Genomic DNA, 14,730 nt, shown 5'->3' with positions numbered 1-14,730 from the left:
ATCAATGAACATAAGGGTTAAAGGTGTAATACCTGGCCACATGCCCCAAATATAGGGGGCAGCATTTTATCCCTCTTCTACTGGGTTCAAACTATCTGAAACGGTAAATATCTCTACAAGACACAAAATTGTTATCTCTTCATCATTCTGTACATTTTTTAACAGATTTGGGGAAAAGCAAAACTGTAGTCATTGTGCGTCTGTTATATATTCCAGGATGCATCACTCAGTCCATAGTCCTGTCATTTGGATCAGTGAAGCTATAGGAGCTGTATCTAAAGCTATGTGACTGTGTCTCTACCAGGTCTGTTCTACTTCCTGGGCTCTATTGTTAACTTCAGTCAGGACGCTGAAGTTCACTTCAAATACATCCAGGCCGCCTGCAAGACCGGCCAGATCAAAGAGGTGGAGAGGATCTGCAGAGAGAGCAACTGCTACGACCCGGAGCGCGTCAAGAACTTCCTTAAGGTAACGCCCACATTTAACTTGTGCTTTTTTCTAGGGGTGCACCGAATGGGAAATTCTTGGCCGAACCGATACTGAAAATAGGAAACAGTTGGCCAAAAACCGAATGCCGAAAGGCCGAAAATAATTAATAGAAATATATATATATATATATTTTTTTTTTTTTTTACCAATGTTGTTCAGCTACCTAATTATGGAAAAAGACATGATTATGGCAAAACTTAACTTAAATAATAATCACTATTATGGGTCCATAAAACATTTATTCAGCACTTTTGAATGCACACAGTACATTAATTCCAAGTCAAGTACATTTTCTTTTCTCTGTAGGATAACTACAACAAAGTGCATTCAGAACAAAGCCACGGTGCTTTTAAAACTGCATAAACATCTAGGCCAGTAGGCCTACAACAAAATAGTGTAAATAAAGACTAACAGCCAGGCCTTCAACAACAACAAATGCACCTATAAGTTTGGTAACCTAACGTGTTGTTGTGATGACGTAATCAAAACGCGGCGACAAGCACGGTGCGTGACCATGCTCGCGGTTGGCTCACAGCCAACATGTCTGCCGCTTGGAGATATTATAAAAATATCAGAAAAGAGGCGCGGATTGCGATTTGTAAAACGTGTTCAGCTGACATTTCTCGAGGGGGTGTAACTGCAAAGACTTTCACCACTTCGGGATTACTCCACCACTTGAAATCTAAACACCCGGACAAATATGCGGAGTATGATCAACGTAACCCTGTTCTCTGATATTCGGTGATAGTTTTTCGGTGCTAAAACCCTTTGGTAAAAGTAAAAGGGCCTTTTTAACCATTTTCGGCCGATAATTTTCGGTGGCCGAATATTCGGTGCATCCCTACTTTTTTCACTCTCTCTCCCTTGTACAGTGTATCTTTCTGAACCCGATCTGCATTTTTTTTTTTTTATCCATACTGAACAATTGAACAGTTTATCCAACTTTTAGACCATATTGGTCTTGAGTCAAAACACTTACGTGTTGACATTTGAAAGCACAGAAGAAGAATTTATAACACTGTTTTTCAAGTGCCAAGTTTGTCTCTATCATAATGCCTGCTATTGAAAGGAAACTTGCATATTAACATTTTGACCAGGGCAGAACATTATAACCGTCACTAGCAGATCCGCAGCAGTCAATTACCTTTTGTGCTTTTCTTCTTTTGTCTTTGGGATGGCAGGACATGTATCAGGTAAATCGGTCCTACCACACAGTGCAGGATCCCTCCCCTTTTTTTTGCTTTCACCCCTTCCCCTGAACTTCAGCCTCAGGATTGAAACTGGGATTTGTATGTAGGCAGGCGTGTATGCTCATACACCACCATGCATACACCCACACTACATAGCTTTATGTAGTCCTAGTCATTCAGTGGATGTTTTGTGTGTTATTGCAGTTATTGGTGAACAAATTAGGGTCTTGCACTCCATTATTGAAGACGCCTAAGGTGCCTGTGTGTATAGTGTGTAGTCCCTTATTTGGACAAAGGAGTAGCTGTAAGTGCTGTGTAGTGTTGACCATACATCTGGATTCAGTAAGAAATAGAGATGCACCATAGACCAGCTACACACACAGGGTTTACCAACGACTTTCTTTGCCTGATTTAGCCACTTTTCAGACCCTGCATTTTCTGTGAAGAAAAACAAAGTAAAAAAATAATGAAGGAAACAAAATTGGAAATCTACATTCTTTCCAAAAAACCTGAATTTTGGAAAATGAAATAGAAATTGGTGCATCTCTATTAGGATAATTACTTTGGATTACTTCATTCTATTATGAATATGTTTGTCTTCCTTGACTTCGTGTCTGTGAAACACACTCATTTTGCAATGTTATGTCCATTTGTTGTTATTTTCCTCCCCATTGATATTGCATTACATATGTTATTAGAATCACTTACGGAAAATGATATCTCAAATTTCATTTTCAGTGACTCTGATAAATGTCTTACTTACAGCCATTAACAACACCTGTCAAAAAAATAAATCTGTATTCTATTAAAAAAATGACACGTGGAGTGCAGTGGTAGAAGATCAGCCCTGTTGGTTGATGTTTTGTGGGTTTAATGTCTGTGTTACGTCAGTTGTGTTACCTTTGTGAATCTGTCCTCATTCTTTCCACTATGTGAAACCAACAGGAAGCCAAACTCACCGACCAGCTGCCACTCATCATCGTCTGTGACCGCTTTGACTTTGTCCACGACCTGGTGCTCTACCTGTACCGCAACAACCTGCAGAAGTACATCGAGATCTATGTTCAGAAGGTAAGACTCAACAAGAAGCAACTTCTCTTCATCAAAACCCTGCATTCAAGGAATCATTTTGTGTGATCTATGGTTGAATTTGTGTCTCAGGTGAATCCCAGCCGTCTGCCTGTTGTGGTCGGTGGTCTCCTGGATGTTGACTGCTCAGAGGATGTCATCAAGAGTCTGATCCTGGTCGTCAGGGGACAGTTCTCTACCGATGAACTGGTCGCTGAGGTGGAAAAGAGGAACAGGTAATGCACTATTCCACATACATGCCTCTTAATAGAAAATAATAGAAAATGTTGTCTTCCCAGATAAGGGTGAAGTTTTGATTTAAATGTAGAAAAGGTAGTAGACAGTTGTTTCAGTTCTGTCAGAAACACCAGATGATTGAGTATCCTACATTTGGATGACTTTTCTATCAATGACAATTTATCTTTGTAATAAAGTAATTAAAAGGGGAATCTGGGACCTATTCAAGTCTACAGATCTGCACATGAAGAACCTTGCCTGTCTAGTACCTTGTTCTTTGTCCATGTCCGAGTTGTCGTGTGAGCATTCAGAGAAATTCCTGACATTCCTTTCCTCTTCCAGACTGAAGCTGCTGCTGCCCTGGCTGGAGTCTCGTATCCACGAAGGCTGCGAGGAGCCCGCCACCCACAATGCCCTGGCTAAGATCTACATCGACAGCAACAACAACCCTGAACGCTTCCTGAGGGAAAACCCCTTCTACGACAGCCGTGTGGTGGGAAAGTACTGCGAGAAGAGAGACCCCCACCTGGCGTGTGTGGCCTACGAGAGAGGACAGTGTGACCAGGAGCTGATCAATGTGAGGATGAGGATTTGTACTTACATCTCACCTTTGTATCTTAATCTCTATGTTTCAGTTCACCTTCCTTTTATTTAACCTTTACTTATTTTAATGTCAGGTCTGCAATGAGAACTCCCTGTTCAAGAGCTTGTCTCGCTACCTGGTGCGCCGCAAAGACCCTGACCTGTGGGCCAGCGTGCTGCTGGAGACCAACCCCTTCAGAAGACCACTCATTGACCAGGTGAAGTACAGCTCCTTTGAGATAATGTGCTGTGACTAACTGTTGCTTCTTTAAAACTGGCTTCACACAAAAGGAGTTTTCAGCCGATTCGCCCCTCTGGACATGCTATTTGGCAGCTAAGGTTATCTGGTAATCTGATGAGTTTAAACCTGATCAAGTCTTAAATCTCCTGGATTGTTTGAAGTCATTAAGGCCACCTCGCTGCAATTTTACACGTGTGGGAGTTTTAATATCGATAATTACTTTCCAAAATCCAATGAGACCTCTAGGAGTAGCTATTTGTGTTGTTAAGCAACGTTAACCTTCTAGACCTTACAGCTAATGTTAGCTAGCACACAATGACCCCTCAAGTTCTTGCAAAAGAATGAACAACCCGTGTTGGACGGTCTCCCCAACCATTTTCTCATCCAGACCCGAGCCTGCTGCTTTTTATCTTCACTGCAAAGCTCTCCTGTAGAGTCAGTTTAGAGCTTCTGCTTTCCCATTAGCTAAAGTACTCCCCATCTTAATTATATCCTGTAGTTGCGCCGTTATTTAAAATCTTACTCTACTGTGAGTATGTTTTGAGATCTCAAAGGAAGCACATCTATGAAGTTTCGCAACTTTAGCCTCTGCTCCTCCTTCAGGTGGTGCAGACAGCGCTGTCAGAGACCCAGGACCCAGAGGAGGTGTCCGTCACAGTCAAGGCCTTCATGACCGCAGACCTGCCCAACGAGCTCATCGAGCTGCTGGAGAAGATTGTGCTGGACAACTCTGTCTTCAGTGAACACAGGTGTTTATTTGTAACTGATTGTGTTAAGATGTATCATTTCAAATTGAGATGGCAAAGGGTGCTAAGGGTTCCATGTCTTTTCCCCACAGAAATCTGCAGAACCTGCTGATCCTAACCGCAATCAAAGCCGACCGTACCCGAGTGATGGAGTACATCAGCAGGCTAGACAACTATGACGCCCCCGACATCGCTAACATCGCCATCAGCAACGAGCTCTTCGAGGAAGCCTTCGCCATCTTCAAGAAGTTTGATGTCAACACCTCCGCTGTGCAGGTCAGTCATCAGATCTTGAGCAGGTACACTGATCCCTGATTGCCTGAACAAGTCTTCACTGTCTTTCTTTTCCTTTTTGTACCCAGGTGCTGATCGAACATATTGGCAACCTGGACCGGGCCTATGAGTTTGCGGAGCGCTGCAATGAGCCTGCCGTGTGGAGCCAGCTGGCTAAGGCTCAGCTCCAGAAGGACCTGGTTAAAGAGGCCATCGACTCCTACATCAAAGCCGACGATCCCTCTGCATACATGGAGGTGGTGCAGGCTGCTGATAAGAGCGGTAAGGAGACTTAAAAACAGAAAAGAGAGGGGAAAAAGCCACATGTTGATATTTTTTCCAGTTGTTAAGGCCTTTTTCTGCCGATGACAAAGGGCTTTTAAGAACAACAACTTATTGAGGGAAAGAAGACTGCCATACGTTCTGTCAGCAGATCACTCGCTGAACATCGGCAGCTGTTGTTTGTTCACCGGTGCCACTTCGATTGAAAGCAATCAATATGAATCAAATCAGATGGGTTGTGTTGAGTTTGTTGTTTTTTCTTCAAGAGGTATCTGCTGATAGTCGCAGCAAATCTTTATTGAAACTGCACAATATCAGCATAAAATACAGTTGATGCAGTGTCGCACACCCTTAAATAAATAAACACATTTTATTGCTGTAGTAGAGATATTAGTGTCACAAAGAAGGGGCTCGTATATTTAACCACAGACCAGTAGCAACACTCCACCTTCATCCCCCTGTGACTCAACTCCCCATAGTTCATAGTTTTAAAGGGTATAATTTTCTTTGTCAAATACAGAGCCTATGTATCATATTAGATCATTCATAAATGGGATATAAAGATTATTGATTCTAAATTGGGACATTGTTTTAATACAGCAGAATGCTAACAAGGCATTGCACATGAAATTAATATAAAATACAAACATAAATCTAAAAAGCTATATTTATAAATTGAGCATCTAAGCTATTTAATGAAAGTGAAAAATGAAAGATACAAGAAAGAAATACACTAATCAAATAAAAATGGATTACTATTGATAATAAATGAAAATAATCAAAAAGAAGAAACATTATTATTTCGAAACACAACATTAACTTTGTATCTCTGTCCATGTGTTTCAGGAAACTGGGAGGACCTGGTGAAATTCCTGCAGATGGCTCGTAAGAAGGCCCGCGAGTCCTATGTGGAGACGGAGCTCATCTTTGCCTTGGCCAAGACCAACCGCCTGGCAGAACTGGAGGAGTTCATCAACGGACCCAACAACGCCCACATCCAACAGGTTAGCACTGCTCTGAAAACCTCTGTCAGAAATGGAAGGCCATATTGTAATTTCAGTTTTAATATTGAGGCTTATTACTCTTCTCAGCTATTTTACTTTATTCTAGTTGTTTTATAATAAAGTGCAATATTATCATTCTTTTAAGTTCACTCCTCTCTGCGCTGTTGGGTCAAAAAATGTAGTCATTTTCAACTTGCTGCTAACTATTGAGTTACACTGTACTTGAATCTGCACCATGAGAGCTTAGTGCAGTGTTCTCATTCGTTGTTAACTTATGAACTGTATTGTTGTTTTTCCTGTTCTCTAGGTGGGTGACCGCTGCTACGATGAGAAAATGTATGATGCCGCGAAGCTTCTCTACAACAACGTCTCCAACTTCGGTCGTCTGGCTTCGACTCTGGTGCACCTCGGGGAGTACCAGGCCGCTGTGGACGGCGCCCGCAAGGCCAACAGCACCCGCACCTGGAAGGAGGTGTGCTTCGCCTGTGTCGACGGAAAGGAGTTCCGACTGGCTCAGATGTGTGGTCTCCACATCGTGGTGCACGCTGACGAGCTGGAGGAGCTGATCAACTACTACCAGGTAAGATGGAAGGCATTTCTTTTCATCTCATTTCTACTTGGCCTTGATTCACACATCTAACTCATCATTCTATTGGTTCTTTCCCAGGACCGCGCTTACTTTGAGGAGCTGATCACCATGCTGGAGGCCGCCCTGGGCCTGGAGCGCGCTCACATGGGGATGTTCACGGAGCTCGCCATCCTGTACTCTAAGTTCAAGCCGCAGAAGATGAGGGAGCACCTGGAGCTCTTCTGGTCCAGAGTGAACATCCCGAAGGTCCTGAGAGCAGCGGAGCAGGCGCACCTGTGGGCCGAGCTGGTCTTCCTGTACGACAAGTATGAGGAGTTTGACAACGCCATCATCACCATGATGAACCACCCCACAGACGCCTGGAAGGAGGGCCAGTTCAAAGACATTATCACCAAGGTGCTGTTGTCAAAACTAGGATTATCTTGATTTAACATCCTTATATTTTCATGTTGTCTTGTAGTAACCCCCATGACTAGGGATGATGTTTTACATATTGCCTTAAATATTTCCAATTTTGGTTTTATGATTTCTGATTTAAAATCCTATTCTGTTTTCCCTATATTATCCTAAAAAGTAATGAAAAAGGATCATAATGCCACATTTTGCAATATATTTCCCAATGTTAATGCTAATCCCAGTAATCATTTTAATTTTGAATTAATTTGTATTTTGTTCAACTTTTGACTTTTCCATTTAGTTTACAGTGTGTTTGATCATTTAGTTTTATTTTCACACAAGGTTGTGGGTTTATATTTAGTTTTGCAGTCATTTTATTTAGATTTGAGTTAGGGCCATGTATATTGTCTCTGTAGTATGTAGCTACAAATATTTAGAAATGTTGTTGAAATGGCTATAATGTTTAAATCGTAGATGGAAATGCATGCTGGTACGGGATGAAGTATTTTAGTTTCAGTTTTGTTTTACGATAAGACCCCTGCTGCTAATTATGGTTTCTAATAACATCCCTCTGCTCCCTGCAGGTGGCCAACGTGGAGCTGTACTACAAAGCCACACAGTTCTATCTGGAGTTCAAGCCCTTGTTACTGAATGACTTGCTCATAGTGCTTTCCCCCAGACTGGACCACTCCCGTGCTGTCAACTTCTTCAGCAAGGTAACCAATAAGACTTCAGTGTTCCAAAACTGTTTTCATGCTTGGCTCAGGTGAAAAAGGGAAGAAATGCCAGATGAAGAAATCAGATCTGTCTGGACAAATACTTTCATGTTGCTTAAATTAATACATGAAAGAAACAACATGTTTTCACAAGATTTAGTGGCACTCTTTTAATAAGATCTTGTTCTTAGCAATAATTGAATGACACCTTACAGTAACATCAGCATCCTTATCGCCATGCACCCAATTCCTACTTTTTCAATAACGGCATTAGATGTTAGGGCTGTCCTCGACTGAAAATCGTCTTAGTTTTCTGACATTCGAATGATTTAATCAGTTTGTTGATTTAATCACCAGATCTTTAAAAAACCTTGACAAAGAATCATGCAAAAGCACCACCTGAAATCTTGTGTTTACTAGAGATGTGCTCATCATTTCTTGGAAAGAGGCATTCAGAAACTTGACAAAAACAAATCATTAGTTAGACCCTCCAGAAAAACGCGGGCTAAATTCCTTGATTACGCGATTAAACATGCGGGGTTTTTATGTGATTTTATGCGTCGAAATTGCGGGAAGTTGCGGAAAGTTGCTAAATATGCGGGGGAAAAGAATAACAATTTTTTAAAATATTGGGCTGTCTTATTTATTCTCTCACACACAACCTGCCACTAACGTTAAACTCCTTTACTATTCAATTAAACACATTCAATGTTTATTTATTGTAAAAGCAATTGGGCTATTTTAATCTCACACACACACACACTTCTCCGCCTCATTCTGTTTTCATTTACTCGTTCGTTATCTGACCAGCTTCAATCTTGTAGGCTACTCACTTTGTTTCTTGTAGCCCTCGAAAGGGTTTTGGAGGTTGATGCCTCGGTGAACGTGAGTTGAATGGCTTTCTCCTCCGCAGCAGCAGAAAGCATTTTCGAATGTTTGAATGAATCAAAGTGGGTCGTCACCGTCGATTTTCTATTATGCTCCAGCACACAGTTGCACGGGGTGCAGAATAGTTCCCCCCCACTTTTTGTCCGGTCTTTAGTAGAAATGTTCGTCGGTAAATGAGATGGATTAGATTTTTTCATCTTGGTGTTTTCTCTATCGTGTGAGCTCCACACGTTCACTCTATACAGTGTTGTTTACATTCTGTGATGCGCGAGCTGATGACGTCACGTCAAGACGAGTTAACTTTTTTTCCCTCTCAACTTTGTGTGGAAAAATGCGTGGATTATGCGGCCTGTTGATAAATATGCAGCCTTTTAAAAATCTGCGCCATTTTGCTGATTATGCGGTCAATTCTGCGATCGGAGAATCGCGTTTTTCTGGAGGGTCTAATTAGTTAACAAATAGGCGAGCGACACTATTGGATGGGAAAGATGCCTTCTGTGTTCTTTCCCAGATTCTCTGGACATTGTGTATACATGTGTGCTTAATTAGAATGGAAGCTTGGCTTGTGAGATGATGAGTGTGCATGTGTGTCTACAGGTGAAACAGCTGCCTCTGGTCAAACCCTACATGCGGTCAGTACAGAGCCACAACAACAAATCAGTCAATGAAGCACTTAACAACCTCTTCATCACAGAGGAGGACTATCTGGTAAGAGATCCTTCGACAGTGTTTGATCTTTTTATTTCCTAAATGTCCTTCTTTGACTAAATAATCTTCTCCTTTCCCTTCACACTCAGGCACTGAGGACATCAATAGACGCCTACGACAACTTTGACAACATCTCCCTGGCCCAGCGCCTGGAGAAGCATGAGCTGATCGAGTTCAGACGGATCGCTGCGTACCTCTTCAAGGGCAACAACCGCTGGAAACAGAGTGTGGAGCTGTGCAAGAAGGACAAGCTCTACAAGGTGCCTTTTCTTTCTTCACCAATGTGTCTCTAACACTGTTTAGAACCTCCCTGACCCTTTGTGTGCTGCCTCGTCTGCAGGACGCCATGCAGTACGCGTCGGAGTCGAAGGACGTGGAGCTGGCCGAGGAGCTGCTGTCCTGGTTCCTGCAGGAGGACAAGAAGGAGTGTTTCGCCGCCTGCCTGTTCTCCTGCTACGACCTGCTGCGGCCCGACGTGGTGATGGAGACCGCCTGGAGGCACAACCTCATGGACTTCTCTATGCCATACTTCATCCAGGTCATGAGGGAGTACCTCAGCAAGGTGGGTCACATGTTTTTCAGGAGGAATATTTTGATTTGAATGTCAGTGCATCAAAGCAATTCACACAAGTGGTTTAGTTTACTTTGTTTTTCTGCAGATTCATGCAGGTTACCTCATGGGGGGAAAGTCAATACTTTTATAGTCTAAGCTTGGTTTTAATTGTTTAGACAGTGCAGTCAAGTATAGGGATGCTGATTAGTCCGTTTGAATTGAAACCATCAGATTTGTATTGTGCTGCATCTATTATTCCAACTAAGACATTCATTGATCAATTATAATCCTACCATCATTTTTTGGGTACTTTGACTTTCTTGAGTCTGATCTATAAAACCATCTTCATTTCATGGACCATTTTTTGGAAACAAAAAATAAAAAGATGAAGATAGCATTGTTTATCTATGACTTAAATTCCAGTTGAAAGTATTGAATTGACATACTCAAATTTTGTTCCAGGGAAATATTTGTAATGTCTCCTTTATGCTGCACCTCTTCTCTTCCAGGTTGATGCAGTTAAGGAACAGGTGAAAGCTAAATGCTCTGTTTTTGATCTCAAAGTGTTGAGCTCGGGCTTTGAGTGTGCATGGTTTTAGCTACACTCTCACTTTGACACAGTCAGAGAGACACCTTAAGGCTGACATTAGACCTGTTTAGGAACTTTATAGATATGTAGTGCCTCGCATATTCAGACAGATTAAACCTCAACATGCTAATCCAGTCAGGGGATGCATGCAAATCCAACGGGCTTCAGGATTGGATAGTAATAGATGTGTTGTGGATGAGTAACACGTTGGGGTCAGGATGTCAGGTTTTAAGAACAGAAACACTCTGAGAAGAGGCCACACTGTTTAACCTGCTAAATGAATGAATGTGTTTGACACAATTATAAATGTCCTTTTGTGTACGACTAAAACAGTACATTTTTTGTATTTTATTTACCAAATGTAGCGCTAACATTGCTTGTATTTTGACATTTTATAGAGCTTTAATTGTGAAAGGCCTCATCTTAATGTCCTGATATTATCTGAGGGGGTCTGCTGAAGTGAAATTGGTCCGTCGAAACAGGAAGTTTCTCAATGACAACCTGAGATTTTGTTTTGAAGCCTGATTGTTTTTTTTTTTTATTAAGTGTGAAAACACAGCTCATAAGCGACACATGCTCGCCCATTTATTAATGTCACTATGAGGAGGGAGTGAGAGAAGCAAAACTTTTGACACATTTCTTTTAATGTTCTAGCTATAGCTATTTTCAACATGGCACGTAGAGCAAGCAGAGTATATTTGACACATCCTTCATAACTGTTCTACTCTCAGATATGGACACTGCACAGTATGAGTTGTATGTTGTTGTGAATCGCCTGGTCATATGAATAAAGCATGCATAGACACGTCTCTTGCTGATACGTAGCAGCAGGCTGTTTATGTGCCTGGCTTCCTGTAGAAAGGCTGGAGCTATGAAGAGCACCTGACCTGAGACCCCCCTCCTGTCAAACTGCATCTCAGTGCTGCAGCCTCTGACTCACTGCCAGCCGTGCATCACACAGAGCATGATGCTGTGTCTGTTTACTGTGGAGCTTTGAACGTACAGTGTGTCTGAAGAGGCATGGGGAATCTGAATGAAGCCACGACTATTGTCTGTAGATATAACATGCATCCAGGGGCTGCTGCTGCTGCTCTCCCCTCACCAGCTGATATCAGCCTTTTGCCCGTTGACTTGCTGCCTGTTGTGTTCTGTCAGTTTTTTTATTTAAAGAAAAGGCTGTTTGTATTGTAAATGTCAACCAGGCCACACAGACAGAGGAAAGGCAATGATTTGTTATGGTATTTATTAGCTAGACCTCCACTACCACTGGTTCAACCACCTTAAGTTTTTCATCATGATTTTTATTTGTATTGTTTTGCTACTGTGTGAAATCTGCAATGCGTGGCCGCCCACATGAGCATCCTTTGTCATGAAAGATTCTTTAACAAATATATCTGTCTTGTACTTGGCGAGTATGGTGTTGTCCTTGTTAGGTGTTGTTCAGTTCTAAATTATATCATTTCTTTGCTTTGCAGGTAGACAAACTAGAAACCTCAGAGACTGTAAGGAAAGAGGAGGAGCAGGCAACAGAGACGCAACCCATCGTCTACGGTAACCGTCCTCTAATGATGTCTGTGTCCATTTCACTGTCATAACAAGAACAGCTGTGTTTTTTTAGATTTCAAAGTTTTTAAAAGCCCCCTTGAAATGTGTTTGAATTGCAAATATTTAATAGGAAAACGTTTGCATATTTAAAAAATGTGCCTTTTTTAAATTGATTAGCCTGGGGAACGTTCATGTTTATCTATTTGTTAAATATATCATCCCATTCATTTTAAGTGTCTCCCAAAAAAGATCCATAAGGGTGCACTATGATCATTTACAGGCTCTGGTTGAATATGAATACCAGTCACTTGTTTTAATCCCTGTGTGTTCCTTTCAGGCACACCCCAGCTGATGCTGACGGCGGGCCCCACCGTCCCCGTGGCTCCCCAGCAACCGTACGGCTACGGCTACCAGGCGCCCGCAGGCTTCGCTCCGCCAGCTGCTCAGCCAGGCTTTGGCTACGGCATGTAAAGACCCCCCCCTCCCCCCTTCATTACCTTCTCTCCACGTGCAGGCTGGAGCAAACATCCATCCGTGTCCCACAGTCCTTCACCAGAGCGTCAGTCTGCCCCCTACAGGCAGCGGGGGGGCCGCACAGACAACCTTTCTCTTCGGTTTTTCTTTCTTTCCTTTTTTTGTCATGAAGGACTCAGTTTTATTTCTGTTGTCAAAGAAAAAGATTGAATCACAAAGATTAATTTTCTCACATTCCGTATCGACTAGATTAATTTGTTTCTTTTTGTCTATTTGATTTGAATGGGAAATGGTTTATGTACAATGGGGAGGGGCTTGTGAGAAGAGCTTGTGAGAAGAGCTAGTCCTCTACTCGGTTTAAAAAAAAAAAAAAAAAGGTCTGTTGTGAAGCATCTGATTTGCACTCTGTAGTGAAAAGAAATTAATGTAGAACCTCTTCCTTTTGATGTGTGTGAGCAGCTTCTTCTGTCCGACTATAAAATGCATTTAATTATTGTATATTCAGACACAAAAAAAACGCTTCCATGTTCTTCTATATTTGAACATGAGACCGCCGCTTCCACGACCACAATCCTGAAACACTACCAGTCACATCCCCACACACACTTACGTCGGGCTGAAACACAAGAGAGTATTTTATGTATGATTTACAGGAAAGTTCCATTCTTTCCAGCAAAGCCTATTAAGGACTCTCTAAACAAATTAACATTCAGACGACATTTCCATGTGCTTTAAATACTGCTCTAACGTGGGACCATTCCACCTCAGGAGGGACTGCAGACCTGTTTGACTAACATGCCCCCCCCCCCCCCAACCCCCTTCGTGCTGCGGTGTATCACAGGACTTGGTGGTAATTTGAAGTTTTTATCAAAGGCTTTTGCGTGTATACAGGAAATCAATCATTAACTCCTTTGAACTTATATTCTTATCTAAATTACCTTTAGATTTAAATTGTGCACTTAAGATACTTGATTGTGCATAATCAGGATCATAATGAATGAAACAGCGGTTTTGTTTTCCACTTAAAAATAAAGGCTTCTTGTTTGTCAAGAAAGTTCTGATTGTGTCGTGTTGTGTAGGTGGAGAAAGCAGCAGGTCACATTTAACTTCCGTCCAATCGGATAGCTGAACATTTAGCCCCCAAAACTGTCAGGGGGCGGTCAGGGATCTGATGGAATTATGAAAGACATGTAGTTTGTACTCCAACGTAATATTACACAAAAGCCACAATACCAATATATTCCTATATCATGAATCTTTAACTGCAGAATTCCTATATGATAATATAGTGATGAATCCCATTTAAATAGAAAATGCACGCCAGTTGATTATTATTTAATGCCCTTCTGATCTGCATAAAAGGTCATGAGACTAAAGGGATGTGTACTTAAATCTACAATTCTACAGGAAGTGAACATCAAACAAGCTCATGTTTAGTAGTGTCGGGAGTGGATCAAAAATAAAAATTATATAAATTGTTCAGTGTTGAAGTGTATTTTAAAATGCTGTAATGCTTCGTAAAATAATAAAAAAAATCTTTATTCGAAATATTATTTAAATCCTATATAAAACAGTTGTAGAATAAATAAAAAAAACAAGTATTTTGCACCAGCATGTGTGTAGATTCTTTGAAATGTAATGTCAGAATCCTTGTGAAAACTGCCTCGGTGGGTTTTTAAAGATTTTCTTTTCTTAACGGTTGGTGAATGAGACCCACATTGAATACGGACTCCTAGAATAAGGGCTTCTCCATTTCCAAACAGTGTATCAGCACTTCCTTTGGCTGACTTTTGCAGAAATATTTGCAGACCAAAGCTGAACTTGGGAGTGAAAGGAAAGGATATTGCACAGAAACAGGAAACTCCTTTCTAAATTCAGTAGAAGTGAATGTCAGACAAATCTCTGAGATAATGTGAGAGTATCGTAAAACCACTTTGTCTGAACACAGTTCAGTAGTGTTCTAGAGACTACATTCATTTCTTGGGTCTTGACTTAGCTGGATACTCTGATGTTGGATTGGATTTCAACCTGCTCCTCTGACTTGTATTGTACTTGTATTGGTCTACATTGTGCAATGTCCACCATCTCAACTTGTTTCAAGTCATAACATATTTATATAATTCATTTTCAAACCGCTGAATGATCAGGGTATAATGTTAC

At 41.4% G+C, this 14,730-nt stretch overlaps 1 protein-coding gene across 2 annotated transcripts in view; it reads left to right on the top strand.

Annotated features, from left to right (window-relative positions):
- cltca (clathrin, heavy chain a (Hc)) overlaps positions 1-14,182 on the top strand; it is a 36,072-nt gene extending 21,890 nt beyond the window's left edge. Inside the window, exons 14-31 of one of the 2 annotated variants that reach the window (XM_079651221.1) lie at positions 305-468; positions 2,625-2,750; positions 2,841-2,983; positions 3,327-3,561; positions 3,662-3,784; positions 4,411-4,556; positions 4,646-4,829; positions 4,916-5,108; positions 5,955-6,112; positions 6,420-6,692; positions 6,780-7,097; positions 7,682-7,813; positions 9,299-9,409; positions 9,499-9,669; positions 9,750-9,971; positions 10,472-10,492; positions 12,027-12,102; positions 12,434-14,182. In XM_079651221.1, coding sequence (XP_079507347.1) covers positions 305-468; positions 2,625-2,750; positions 2,841-2,983; positions 3,327-3,561; positions 3,662-3,784; positions 4,411-4,556; positions 4,646-4,829; positions 4,916-5,108; positions 5,955-6,112; positions 6,420-6,692; positions 6,780-7,097; positions 7,682-7,813; positions 9,299-9,409; positions 9,499-9,669; positions 9,750-9,971; positions 10,472-10,492; positions 12,027-12,102; positions 12,434-12,567 — 2,930 coding nt within the window. In that variant the 3' untranslated portion in view covers positions 12,568-14,182. The remainder of the gene's footprint in view (positions 1-304; positions 469-2,624; positions 2,751-2,840; positions 2,984-3,326; positions 3,562-3,661; positions 3,785-4,410; positions 4,557-4,645; positions 4,830-4,915; positions 5,109-5,954; positions 6,113-6,419; positions 6,693-6,779; positions 7,098-7,681; positions 7,814-9,298; positions 9,410-9,498; positions 9,670-9,749; positions 9,972-10,471; positions 10,493-12,026; positions 12,103-12,433) is intronic. The other variant, XM_079651222.1, reaches the window with a different exon arrangement.
- The last annotated feature ends 548 nt before the right edge of the window (positions 14,183-14,730 follow it).

Source organism: Notothenia rossii, assembly GCF_949606895.1.
Source record: "Notothenia rossii genome assembly, chromosome: 9".
NCBI classification, from domain to species: domain Eukaryota; kingdom Metazoa; phylum Chordata; class Actinopteri; order Perciformes; family Nototheniidae; genus Notothenia; species Notothenia rossii.
Note: the sequence above shows the minus strand (reverse complement) of the source record. Positions and strands in the feature narration are given on the sequence as shown.